Source organism: Sinohyriopsis cumingii, chromosome 11 (genome assembly GCF_028554795.1).
Source record: "Sinohyriopsis cumingii isolate HCF-2022 chromosome 11, ASM2855479v2, whole genome shotgun sequence".
In the NCBI taxonomy this organism is placed as follows: Eukaryota; Metazoa; Mollusca; class Bivalvia; order Unionida; family Unionidae; genus Sinohyriopsis; species Sinohyriopsis cumingii.
The window spans coordinates 62,804,584-62,819,083 of record NC_142971.1 but is presented as its reverse complement, the minus strand read 5'-3'; the positions used below and the strand labels follow the sequence as shown (position 1 = coordinate 62,819,083).

At 36.4% G+C, this 14,500-nt stretch overlaps 1 protein-coding gene across 3 annotated transcripts in view; it reads left to right on the top strand.

Moving 5' to 3' along the window:
- Positions 1 to 14,500, top strand: part of LOC149788562 (uncharacterized) — a 92,004-nt gene that overhangs the window by 25,780 nt on the left and 51,724 nt on the right. For all 3 annotated transcript variants that reach the window (XM_089974598.1, XM_089974599.1, XM_089974597.1), the window contains exons 2-4: positions 9,497 to 9,834; positions 12,719 to 12,798; positions 13,151 to 13,265. In XM_089974598.1, the coding sequence (XP_089830724.1) occupies positions 9,497 to 9,834; positions 12,719 to 12,798; positions 13,151 to 13,265 (533 nt within the window). The remainder of the gene's footprint in view (positions 1 to 9,496; positions 9,835 to 12,718; positions 12,799 to 13,150; positions 13,266 to 14,500) is intronic.

Below are 14,500 nucleotides of genomic sequence, written 5' to 3'. Positions count from 1 at the left end.
TTTTGTGTTGTTTTTTTTTTTGTTGTTGCTTTATATACTCTGCAAGAGTTATGTTCACTTTGGAATCTATCGTTTAGCCAATTATACCAAGCTTGTTTTGAAGCCTATTTGCTTCTGTAAGCTCATCTGACCAATATAATTTGTCGTGATTATTGACTTCGTACTTTGGAAGCATGATTTTACTTGATTGCTGTATTTGCAATAAGAATGTACCCATATAATCTGTCAACAATGTTCGAAATATTATCTGTATTTAAAGTTTTCAGGCTATCGTCCAGTTCTTTGACAATTTTTAACGGCATCAACATCTATTTCATTCCAAGATAGGTTATTTTTCTTTATTGACCGTCTGAAGTCCCTCCCATATGCAACTGTACAAAGGGAAGTAAGTACAGGGATGTGGTCAGATAAAACGAGCTCTTTGTTCTCCGAAACAATGTGCATACTTCATATCCTGCCCATGTATTGATCTTAGTACAAAATGGCTCTGTGTGTGTATGTGTGTGTGTATGTGTGTGTGTGTGTGTGCCGATTAATAAGTTTGATATTATTGTTGCCAGCAATCTAACGCATACCACATTCTATCCTGACCAAAAGGACCATGTTCAGAAAACTGTTCAGTGTAAACTAACGGTTCATTTTTTAGTCTGAATGGTGTAAGTATCGCATGTATCAAATCGGATGAAAACGGGCATTACGATTCTGTGTGATATTTCGAGCAACTAGGGCGACATGTCTACGTTCGACGATATATGAAATTTTGTTAGTGCTTTTGGAAACCAGTCTATAAAATACTGGTCCCGTTCTTTTCTTTCAAAACCGTAGGACCATTGCACCGGCTGCAGACGCCACAACGGTTATAACTCGAGAAGTGCCGTTAGACTCGACCGAAACGGGCAATATACAGTTAGATACAGAAATATTGTTCTGCAACTCGATGGAGATATTTGTTCATTACAATCATTGATATTATATGGTAGGTTACTTACATTGGGATAACAGTTCGAACGACATTTGCATGACACGGTTTAGTCAAAGTCGTTTTCAGTGATTTAATCTCTTTACAGAGCAGTTCATTCGTTTTATTTTGTGCATGCACAATATTGTTTATATCAGCAAAAAATGTATTAAAGTCATTCTTTGTCATCAATTAGATTTGGACTGCCTGTGTAGATATAATCTCTTCTCGGAACGAAACAACACTTTATTGTAACTGAGAGGAATCACTCTTGATTTTTTGCTAGCGAAATGATTTGCTTAATTAACAAAGAACGCCACAGTAAATGAACAATACTATGCCATGTCACCAAAGAATACTACAGTGAATGGGCAACAATATTCTATGGTACCAAAGAACACCACAGTGAATAGACAATAATATGCCATGATACCAAATACCACCCGAACTGAATGGAAAATAACACTGGTCAACAGTGAAATCATTACTGACTTGAAAAGGCCCTAATCTGTAGTATTTTGGTGTGCCGAACACGAATATAACCGTGAAAAATTTGTATTGGCTCTCGTTTTGAAGATATTCATATACCTCATTTTCTATGTTTCACTGTGTAAATTTCTCCAGTAGGACTGCAGCAACATCCGGAATAATGATGTAACATTGCATAATACCATCATGCTCACATCATCCACAGTTGATTGCATCATTTTCTGATGCAATGCAATACTAATGCCATGCGGCTGCTGAAGTAAGTTGACGTCAGCAGTGTACTATACATGTGTAGGCCTATTATACTAATGCCAGGCGGCTGCTGAAGCTGACGTAAGCAGTGTACTATATAAAGCCCAATCAGATAGGTTCAGCATTTAAAATATTTTAGACGTTGTGCGAGACAGTTCAAGCTACTGTTACATAAAACTTATTATTTTATCCATTTACGTACAATAAAGAACAGTAATGCCTCGAAAGTGTGTTAATACCGCGGACAATTTTTGCCATATTTGTGGGGAAGTGACATTTGCCAACCAGAAGAAAAGTATCAATTCTCAAGTGAAGAAGGCATATCATCTTTACTTCGGATGCAAGGTTGGTGACCAAGACAAGCCTTGGGTTCCGCATATATGCTGTGCTACATGTACAACACAGCTTTCACAGTGGTTGAATTGCAAAAGGTCATCAATGCCGTTTGCAGTCCCAATGGTGTGGAGAGAGCCAAGCAACCACCTAAATGACTGTTACTTCTGCTTGGTTCCTCCTCTTTCCGGCGGAATAACGAAGCGAAAGAAGTCGAGAATAGTCTACCCAAACATTCCGTCTGCATTGAGACCAGTTCCACATGGTGAGGGACTTCCTATTCCAGAACCTCCAGCAGAATATTCTCTTGATTCATCTGACGAAGACAAAGGTGAGTCGACCTGTTCTTCTCCTGGTCCATCAGCATGCAGTGATCCAGATTTTCACTGTGGTGCATCATCAACCCCACACAGAATAACACAGGAAGAACTAAATGACCTGATTCGTGATTTGGACTTATCAAAGAACAAGGCAGAATTGCTAGGATCAAGACTCCAACAATGGAATCTTCTAGAAGAAGATGTCACAATTACTGCATATCGAAAGCGCCACCAGCAATTGGAGCCTTTCTTCAGAAAGGAAAGTAATCTGATATTCTGTTCCGATATTGAGGGCCTCATGAATGCTTTAAAAATCACTCATGACCCACAAGAATGGAGACTATTTGTGGACTCTTCGAAACTGAGTCTCAAGGCTGTGCTTTTGCACAATGGAAACATTCTTCCATCTATTCCAGTAGCGTATGCTGTCCACATGAAAGAGACATACGATAACTTAAGGCAGCTACTGAATTCCATTGAGTATAACAAGTACAGCTGGCACCTCTGTGGTGATTTGAAGGTAGTTGCCCTTTTAATGGGACTGCAGCAAGGATATACAAAATACATGTGTTTCTTATGCGAGTGGGATAGCCGAGCAAGGGAAATGCACTACATGAGGAAGGAATGGACTCACAGGCAGAATGTAGCCATTGGAGAGAAGAATATCCAACACCCAGCTCTGGTTGAGGCTCAGAAAATCTTGCTACCACCCCTTCACATCAAACTAGGTTTGATGAAGAACTTCGTGAAAGCCATTGACCGGACTTTGCCAGCATTCCGATACCTGCATGAAAAATTCCCTCGACTCAGCGAAGCAAAGATTAAAGAGGGAGTTTTTGTGGGTCCTCAGATTCGAGAGCTTTTCAAAGATGACCGGTTCAACAACTTGCTGGAAGGTGACGCGAAACAAGCATGGAATGCTTTTCGCCTAGTTTCTACAAACTTCCTCGGAAATGTTAGGGCAGAAAACTATAAGGAACTAGTAGAAGACATGTTGATGAAGTATAAGAAACTTGGCTGCAATATGTCTCTAAAGATTCACTTCCTTCATTCCCATTTGGATTTCTTTCCTAGCAACTGTGGTATTGTTAGTGATGAACACGGCGAACGTTTTCATCAAGATATCGCAACAATGGAACAAAGATACCAGGGAAAATGGTCCACTACAATGCTGGCTGACTACTGCTGGACACTCCTCAGAGATGCTCCCGAACAGCTGTACAAGAGACAGGCGAAGAAATCTAAGATGTAGTCAATGACTTGATTTTTTATAGGTAGGCTATTACAGTTGACCTTTTACTATTGGAATGCATTTCGTTATGTAAACATTAATTTCTTGCAGATTACAAAAAAACTAGAGCCAATTTTGCAATTTGACTGTCATATTCGTGTTCAGCACATAAAAATTGATAAGAATTGACTAATTTTATTTCAGTAACATGACTTTTGTAAAAATTTGTTGTCCAGTGTAATATGCCATGGTACTAGAGAACATCACAGTGAATGGGCATCACTATGCCATGGTACAAAAATAAAACACCACAGCGAACGGACAATACAATGCCTCAATACCAAAGAACATCACAGCGAATGTACAATAATATGCCATAGTATCAAAGAACATCACAGTGAATTTGGAAACGTTATGCCTTGGTACCAAAGAACAACACAGTGAATTTGGCAACACTATGCCTTGGTACGAAAGAGTATGACGGTGAATGGTCAACACTATGCATAGTAATCAGATCATAATTTTAATGAGACAAACACTGTTCAGATATACTTAGGGATGGCGTTATTTCGCACTGGGAATACCATGCTGCACACACGTGCAAACTGTAAAGTAAACCTGAGAGAAACTTATATTGGGACCGCCGTACAGCCCATAATTAGCTCGTTGCGACATCTGGCTTTTTTCTCCATAGTTGAATGATTCGCTAAAGGAAAACCATTGCAATCATTAGAGCGCTACGAATTCTGTCACGTGACGGACTGATGTCCGTGTTCATGACAAGGGGCATTAAATGGGAGAAGAGCACTGAGTCGAAAGGAAGTTAATTTGTGAAATCACAACCAAAATTATTGAGAAAAATAAATTATGTTTTTATGTTTTCAACTTTTATTATGCTTTTTAACCGACTCTAGTACACAGGTTATCGGAACGGATCAGAATTTCTATATAATTTTCATATACAATAAAGTGATGCATAAACGAAAGAATAGATAACGGCGATATAAATCGGCGTACGTATAGGTGGACCGAATTAGGATAATACCAAACATGACTGAATTAGGGTAATACCAAAATGGACTGAATTATGCAATACTAAACTAATTAGGGTAATACCAAACTGGACTGAATTAGGGTAATACCAAACTGGACTGAATTAGGGTAATACCAAACTGGACTGAACTAGGGTAATACCAAACTGGACTGAATTAGGGTAATACCAAACTGGACTGAATTAGGGTAATGCCAAACTGGATTGAATTAGGGTAATATCAAAACGGACTGATGTAGGGTAATACCAAACTGGACTGAATTAGGGTAATACCAAACTGGACTGAATTAAGGTAATACCAAACTGGACATAATTCGGGTAATACCAAATTAGACTGAATTAGGGTAATACCAAACTAGACTGAATTAAAGTAATACCAAACTGAACTGAACTAGGGTAATACCAAAACGGACTGAAATAGGGTCATACCAAAATGGAATGAACTATGGTATTACCAAAGTGGACCGAAATTAGGGTGATATCAAACTGGACCAAATAAAGGTAATATCAAAATGGACTGAAATAGGGTAATACCAAACTGGACTGAATTAGAGCAATGCCAAAATGGACTGAACTACGGTAATACCAAACTGGACTGAACTACGGTAATACCAAACTGGACTGGGGCCCCGAGTGGCCGAGTGGTCTAAAGCGCTCTTCGTTACGGATCACTGCCATCTCACCTCTGTCTGCGGCGGTTAGAGTCTAAGATTCAGCCAATGTGGGTATGTGAGAAAGCTTGCCAGTAGCTTCTCGAGGGTCGGTGGTTCTTTCCGGGGTTTTCCCGGGTTCTTCATCCACCATTAATACTGGCCGCCATGTATAGCCTATCGTGTGCTGAAAAATGGCGTTAAACCCCACAACAACAACAACAACAACCAAACTGGACTAAACTACGGTAATACCAAACTGGACTGAATTGGGGTAATACCAAAATGGACTGAATTGAGGTAATATCAAAATGGACTTAATTGGGGTAATACTAAACTGGACTGATATAGAGTAATGCCAAACTGGACTGTATTAGAATAATACCAAACTGGACTGAACGACGGTAATACCAAAATGGACTGAATTGGGGTAATATCAAAATGGACTAATTGGGGTAATATCAAACTGGACTGAATTGGGGTAATATCAAACTGGACTGAATTAGAGTAATATCAAACTGGACTGAATTCGAGTAATACCAAACTGGACTGAATTAGAGTAATACCAAACTGGACTGAACTACGGTAATACCAAACTGGACTGAACTACGGTAATACCAAAATGGACTGAATTAGAGTAATACCAAACTGGACTGAAATACGGTAATACCAAAATGGACTGAACTAGGGTAATATCAAAATGGACTGAACTACGGTAATACCAAAATGGACTGAACTAGGGTAATATCAAAATGGACTGAATTAGAGTAATACCAAAATGGACTGAATTAGAGTAATACCAAACTTTACCAAATCTTGAGATCTTTTTCATTTTACAAAGCCAGTTTATATAGTTCTTTATTCCCAATCGGTAAGTAATAGCTTATATATTTTGCGAAGAATACGCTTTTCCTATTTAGCAAATTAAAAATATTTATTGATTTGTACAATTCTGTCTGGTTCATCTCAACACCTACTCCAGAAACTTCGTAAAGTTCAAAAACACAGCTGCTCGGATTATACTTAGAGTACCACGATCAGAGCACACCTCCCCGCTGCTCTGTACCCTACACTGGCTATCCATTCGACCCAGAATCAAACACAAAATTTGTTCTCTGTGCTACATTTCACTGTCGAACTCACGTCCAACATACCTATCCGACCTCACCCATGTGTACACACCAGCAAGATACTTACGCTCCTCTTCTGACAATCGTATACTCATTATTCCCACTATGAAAACAAAGTCATATGGACAGCGTTCTTTTGCATACCAGGGACCAGCAACGTGGAATGAATTGCCCACTGAACTTAGACACAAAGACACAGTGATCACATTCAATAGGGCTCTCAAAACTCACTTATTTCGACTGCAAGAACAAACTTAAAGACCTAATAATGTTTCCTACCTGAAATATTCTCAGCATGTTTTATTTTTTAATGTTTTTCTAATTTCATGGTGTTTGCTTTTGTAATAATGTTATTATATGTTTTTTATCTTATAGGTGATGTCTAATGTCGTAAAGCGCTTAGAGCTTCTAAAGATTAGGCGCTATACAAAGTCCTCATTATTATTATTATTATTATTATTATATCTATTTACATGAAGTGGATATTGTCCCAACTCATAATATTTACAAACATAATGTTGGTAGATATTTAACAGCTGATAACCACTTCCAATATTTCTATGTGCTTATTCTATATTTTTAGATTTAAAAATGTCTCAATATTTCAAAGCAATAGGACAACATTAGAAATGTAAACGAATAAAATTAATCGCACATTATATTCACTGGCCATTGTAGATTATTAGTGTTCTAAAAAAAGTACATCTATTAATTTGACACCTTTGCCAGCAATAGTATCTGTAAAAAATTTGAAAGAGCCTCTTTTGGTAACAAAAAGTCATAAAAAAATTAAAATAATCCATGCTGTCTAGAAACAAATATCCGTACTTTACACATGAAAACTGTGCTTTCAGAAGACTGATTTATTCACTTTATCAGTGTGTCAGTTCATCGGTTAGGCTCATCATAAGACCGTGTAGCAGTTTTCTTATCAGTCAAGCAGTAAAATCATGACAATTTTTCCTTTTATTATTTACACTGCATTTGCTACGGTGGTTCTATTAACATATTTGCTGACAATATACATACCAGGACATCATCGGCATTTCATTTGATTTCTAAGAAAGGTATTAAAGGTTGATTAAGGTTTAATCTAGTAGTCATCTATTACACTGAAACCTTTAATTTGTTCAGAGTTGTTTCTTGGTGAACAAACACGACCCAGGACAAAGACTTTCTCCTCGGCTTAAAAGTCTTTTTAATGAAGCTATCAAATTCTACATTTTACTTGCTAAATTTGCTTGATGTTAACAGCGACCTCTTGCGACCACTCCTTTTTTCTACAATGACGAATGATAAATGATAGTAATGATACTAATCATGCACTTAGTCCTGTATTCATGTATGATCCCCATTTTATGAAAGAAATACAAAATAACGTATATATTCATTAACATGTTAGCGTCAGATCACGAGAACTGTTGGCGATATAAAGAATTTGTAACTGCGTATGATAATGCACTGCCGATATTTGTAAAGTTCCTGCTTCACACACCCATCGTAAATAATATTAAACTGTGTGTTTGCATGTAAAGTTACCATCAGCTGCACGAAGCTGGTGTTACTAAAAATTGGTAGTTCATCACTACATGGATTGTAAAGTGCAACCTAAGATATTTATCAGAAGATAAATTACAAAAGTCTAATGTGTTAAACAAATATTTAATTGTGACTTAATTTTAGCGAAACAGAAGCAGAGATACTAATTCAGGCGGTGGAGAAAATATTTTCAAAGACTATTCAAACAGTTCTTACTTAGGATCAGCCTTTTCTATAAAACATAATTATGTTTGAAGTGTTGAGTTTTTCTGTTCATGTCATTGTGATGGAGAATATATAGAAAAATAAGATATATAACGTATGCAATTTGCTTCCTTATCAGGCAAATGCGAATGTGAAATCTGGGAAAAGAACTAAATTTGCATCGTTGTGGAAGGTAAAAGGAACGCAGTAACTGCAAGAATCGGTATTTGTTAGGCACACATATGGTTTTGTTCCGATCTTGTCTTCCAATACAATCTTTATGAGTCCTTTATTTTCCGATTTACGGAAACAAGCTTTTTCAATTGGTCTGATAACGCTTTGTGACTGCTGATTATACCAACAACTTGCATTTTTTGAGCAACTGATGTAACTGAATACGGTTAGAGTCTGTGGTAATGTGATACGCCAGGAGATAATTGCACGCGACTGAACTCCGAGTATGTGGTAATGTGATACACCAGGAGATTAATGCACGCGACTGAACTCCGAGTATGTGGTAATGTGTGGTACAATCAGAAGTTTAATGCACGCGGTTGAACACGGAATCTGTGGTAATGTGATACGCCAGGAGATTAATGCACGCGGCTGAACACGGAGTCTGTAGTAATGTGATACAGCCAGAAAATCAATTGACGCAGTAATAAAGTTAAGCAAAATTGAAACGAGCCTTTACACGGGACAACGGGAACATAAGTGAAAGAGAATCTTAAATAAAATTGAAAACATTTTTATCATAGGATCTTACCAATATTTATGTCACAGGAAAATGAGCTTACTTACTAGGACGTCGGACAAACCAACGTTTGGGGCTTTGAGGTTTGAGCTCAAGGCAGACTTGTCTACCCTTTGCTTAGCCGTTTCTATTTGTATTACTATTACATATTACTGGACAATTGTTGTAAAATGGAAGCAAAGTTATTGAAACTGAAGAAACATAAAAAATTTACTTCCTTGAGTGTCTTTTACATTATTACCGCGATGATGTTATATTGATATGGAAATTATCATTAATATGTTAAGAATGATACAAAGCCATTCACGAAACTAATTTGTGGCTGGTAGATCTTGATGGAAAGGAAACAGTTGTCAGTGTTGGACGTTATATCGTGAAAGAGGAAAATATTATAAGATCGTAAATGTATCCGAGACGACGGAAATATCATTGACAAAGATTGTCACGTATAAATGCACTGATATTTTCTTTTGTCAATTTAAAACTGCTAGATTATGCAATTATTAAAGTGCCTCTAATATAAATTAAAAAATTATGTCTACAGCTGGTGAGTGCGCAATGAAAATTCCAATTTATGTTCCCTAGGTAGTCTCAAGAAGACTTTTCCTCTATATACCAAGGAATATTCAAGCTCCGGATTGGAAACCAGAACTGACACTCAGAATACGGTTTTTGGTGACAATGCTAAGAAAGACATTGGAGAAAGATTGCTGACGTCTGTAGTCAAAACAGCTTTCACACATAACAGAGCTAAGAAAGAATTATCAGAAGGCGATATGAGGAGAGGATCTATTTTCTTATTCGATGGAAACAAGAGGGGTTCAGACAAAGACCGCCGGAAGACAGTGGGAAGTGTCAGGTTCAGCAAAGCTGGTCATGCTACTCTGATGAAATTAGCAATAACGAAGGCGGTTAAAGGAAAGGTATGTAATGATGATGATGATGATGATAATAATAATAATAATAATAATAATGGCGATGATGAATCAAAATGGTGATAAATGTCACAATGAATAGAAAAAACATGATGTAGAAGTCAAAGGTCAGATACAATTGAAGAAAGAGTAAGTGCTGTGAATCAGTTAGTCAATCAATGAATCGAATGATCTATCACTCTATCAATCATTTGATCAACCAATTGATATAACTATTTTTTATACTCACACATGTTATTTAGTCTTTCAATATTGTGTCACTATAACAAAAAAGCGAGAATACCAAAAATATGAAAGATGACTTAACTTTAAAAGACTAAACGGTAATACATGTATATGCGTCATTGTATCGCTGTCCTACATAACGTTCCTACATACTGTTTTTCACTCATGATGCAGCAAAATTAATAATAATAATAATAATAATAATATCTTCTTGTTCTTGTTCTTCTACTTCTTATTCTTCTTGCTATTATTATTGGTTTGATTTGATTATGTTTCATGTTGGTCGACTTGTGTCATTTCTCAAGTGTTCTTTAGTGTTTTACTTGAAAACTTCTGAACTGGTGTCCAGCTGCAATTAATTCAGCATATTTTAAGCAATTAATATATTCACGAAGTAAGGAGCACTAGTCAGAATGAATATGTGTCCTTTTCTGCATGACGATTCGAAGTAAGGAGGATTGACCATTTAATTTCATTCCTGTATGACAATTCGAAGTAAGGAACATTGGTCATTTACTTTCATCCATGTATGACGATTCGAAGTAGGGAGAACTGATCACCGTGAATATGTCTTCATTTTCTGTATGTAGATTCTAAATAAGGAGCATCAAACACCGCGAATATGTATTCCTTTTCTGTATGGAGATTCTAAGTGGTGATCACTGATCACCGTGAATATGACTTCCTATTCTCTATGACGATTCGAATTAGGGAGCATTGATCACCCTAAATATGTTTTCCTTTTCGGTATGACGATTCGAAGCAGGGAGCACCATTTACCGTGAATGTGTTATATTTGTGCAAAGGAAATCCAAGTAGGGAGCACTGTTTACCTGGAATATGTTTTCCTTTTCTGTATGATGATTTGTTTTTTGTGTGAGTTTGATCTATTAGATTTCTTAAACGATGTGTAACATTAATTCTGTGAAAATAATCCCACTTGAATCTTTATCAACATTTAGCGATAACCATCTTTCTGGTTTTAAGGCAAATATTTTTCGCCTATATGTTTGATCCAGAAAAAGAATGTGTGAAATATATTTGTACTGTAAATGTACACTCAGACTATTGGTACAGCAATACATTTGTACTGTAAATGTACAGACTCAGACTCTTGGAACAGCAGTACATGTGTGTTATAAATGTACAGACTGGAACAGCAACACATTTTTTGTACTGTAAATGTACAGAATGGTACAGCAATACATTTGCACTGTAAATGTACAGACTGGTACATCTTTATATTTATACTGTAAATGTACATACTGGTTGTTTTTTTTTCTCGTCATTTTTGAGACCTTATCAGTCAATATTCGGTCTGGCATGCAGTCATAACAAAATAAATTTTGGAAACAAAGTAAATTGTTTGATTTTTAAGATTTAGTAGAACTTGTCTATATTCAGATGTCACAGATCATTGATCTGTACAAATAAATCTATGGTTTCATAACTTTTGAACCGTGTCTTCACGTGGGAGTATCTTGAAAGTAATATTTTGTCTTAACATTAAACATGCTACCGGAAGTCAATTTAAACAAGGCGTCATTTATTCCAGGTAATAGACTATTTGTCAAAATTCCTGTGTGATTTTTACAGCTATTTACTCACAGGTTTTGCCACGTTTAAAGAGATATGCTTCTGTTTCTTTTGCCATTAAACTGAGAAATTTGTGATTTTATTATAATGTGGTACTTTTAAAGAGCGATGCCGAATAGTCAGCCATCTAACAGGAGGAAAATAGAAAAATGGCGAGTCGAATACATTATTACATCTCCCAAACTCGTTTCATATGTACACGAATTAGGTTCAGTGCACCAGCTAGAATACAAATGGCGCTGAATATCTCACGATACAAATATAATTTGAGTACGGATGTAAAATTGTAAATGATGAATTTTTCAAACATGAATAGTTTAATATCACGCAAACCAAGTGACACATACAAATCTGCTCTTAACATCGTGATACCAAGTTACAGTAACCAACTGCATTGTCTAGGATTAAAGCTGATTTAAGAATACACATACAAATGTTTTCGCTGTGACGACAAAAGTTAAAACAGGGCTGACTAGCTTCTTTGTTGGGACGCGCACGAAGACTTTATATCATCGTAAACTTATAATAAAGACAAAAGAACTGTCTTCTCATCATTATCATGCTGTAAGGTCGTTAAATAACTTCGGAAGTAGGTGTAGAAATACATAACATTTTGATGTGCTTTATGCTTATCCACTGGCGGTGTGCACATCATATGTTACAACATAAAAGGACGAACATATTCCGATTATAACTTTATCTCCTTCCACCGTCGTATTGTTTCATGTGAACGAAAGTAGTTCAGAATTGGATTCTGTGGACAGGTTCTTTCTAGCTATAAGGAGTCATCTTCTTTAATAACTAGGACACCTGTTTCGATTGGAAATAATTTTCTTTATACGACCCCCATTAGACCTGATATATGTGCTGAGCATTTTGATGTAAAAATTGTTTTTCCAGAACAAATTTCGATTTGGCAGAAAATGTGACACAGAAAGATCGTGAAATTCGAGAGTATTTAAATACGTACCAGTGATGAATTTTGTGGTATTATTTGTTTTACAAAAATAATTGGTTTATTATTAAAGGTAGTATTTAATTTTTTTTACAGGGTCTGATGAACAAGTGGCGCCTTTTTGTAAAGCTGTATCTTCTGATGAAACGATGGTGGTATGTTTATGCAGTCAAAGAGTAAGTGAATCATAACTAAGTAATATTATTGTATTTTAAATCGACATAAGGTTTTTCTTTCTCCATCTTGCCTTGTTTATACCCCAAAAAGTATAAGAATATTTTCAATCAGTTTTACAATAATGCTTTGCTGAGACTTTATCGGGAACATAAAGATAGAAGTCGTTGTACATTTATTTCATTTTAATAGCTTCGTTTATCCAATCTCTCTCTCTCTCTCTCTCTCTCTCTCTCTCTTGATGCCATGTCGTGCAGCCACGTTGTTTGAGGTGGACACGTCAACATATTCAAAACATCTATTTCAGACCATTTACCATTTAAAGTACTTATCAAATAAACATTTATATTTCAGAATCGGCCAAACGCATCCCTTGTACAACCAGTTCGAGCTCATCAGAAATTCAGCCCCCAAGTCAAACGACCATTACATTCACTTCGACCCATCACACTTCAGGGCTGATAGACAAGTATCCTCAACTTTATTATTTAGATCGTAGTGGAGATAATATACTAATATTCACCGTATAATTTTGTCATCAACTCGGTACGAGTGCTCTTATTATTTACACCAGCAAGGAGTTCAGCTGCCAGATAAAGATAACTTGGAGAAAGCTTGACTACTTCTCTCTTCTTTTAATTAAAAAAGACATATATTGTTTTACATGAATTTGAATATATTTTTTATTCTTATTTTACATGAACATATTAAATAATATCTATACACATATATGTATCAAAGGAAGAACCTAAAGGGTATGAATCACACCTACATAAATGTTAAATTATGCCAGAAAAAAGCGGTTTTATTAATTATGACATTATCCTGATAATAAAATGGACTGATTCGCTTTACACAAACCAGTGTCCTGGTGGTTGAGTGGTCTCAAGTTCTCGCCGTTACTGATCGCTTCTATCCGCGTAGGTTCGAATCTCTTTTTTGGGGGGTTGGGGGTGAGGGCACCAGACAGATGCCCCCCCCCCCATTTCCAAAAATTAAAGCATTTTATGTTTGTGTGTTTCCCCTCAGATGTGTTTATATGTTTTATTTAAAAACAAAATTTTATATAAAACATTTAGTTTTTAAAATTTTTGATGGGGTATTTATGTTTCCTTAGTGTGATCTAAAGGTTTGTTCGTCCGAGCATGGTTTCTCTCACCTTGCTCGAAGTTCCTTCCCTTGAAATTTTTGTGACCTTTGCTAGAGGTCGCCTACGTCTCAGTGTTTGTTATATGTAGTGGTGCTATATTGTGTGTATGCTATATTTTCTGTATGTTTAAGACAGCAAGTATAGATCAAATATCTTTCCCTGTTGTATTTCTTCCTAATTTGAATTTAAGATCCGTTATGATATGTTATATTTTATCTTTTAATTTGTTTTATGGTTTTCGAATTTTGACGATGGAACGGTGTCATATTTAGATTTTGTTTTTTTTTAAAAATTCATATTGTATTATTCGAGTGATAATAGGCGTCGTTCCTCGTAATAGTTTTTAAGGATGCTGATAGGTAGGTTACGCTCGATCCAAGGTCCACACTTCTCGGGCTCAGCCAAGGTGGGTACGTGAGAAAGCTTGCCAGTAGCTTCCCGTGGGTCGTTGGATCTTACCTAGATTTTACCTGGTTCTTTCTCCACCAGTCATAATAGATGCCTTGTATAGGCTCCCTTCCGCTGAAAAATGGCCTTAATCCAAAACCCACAAC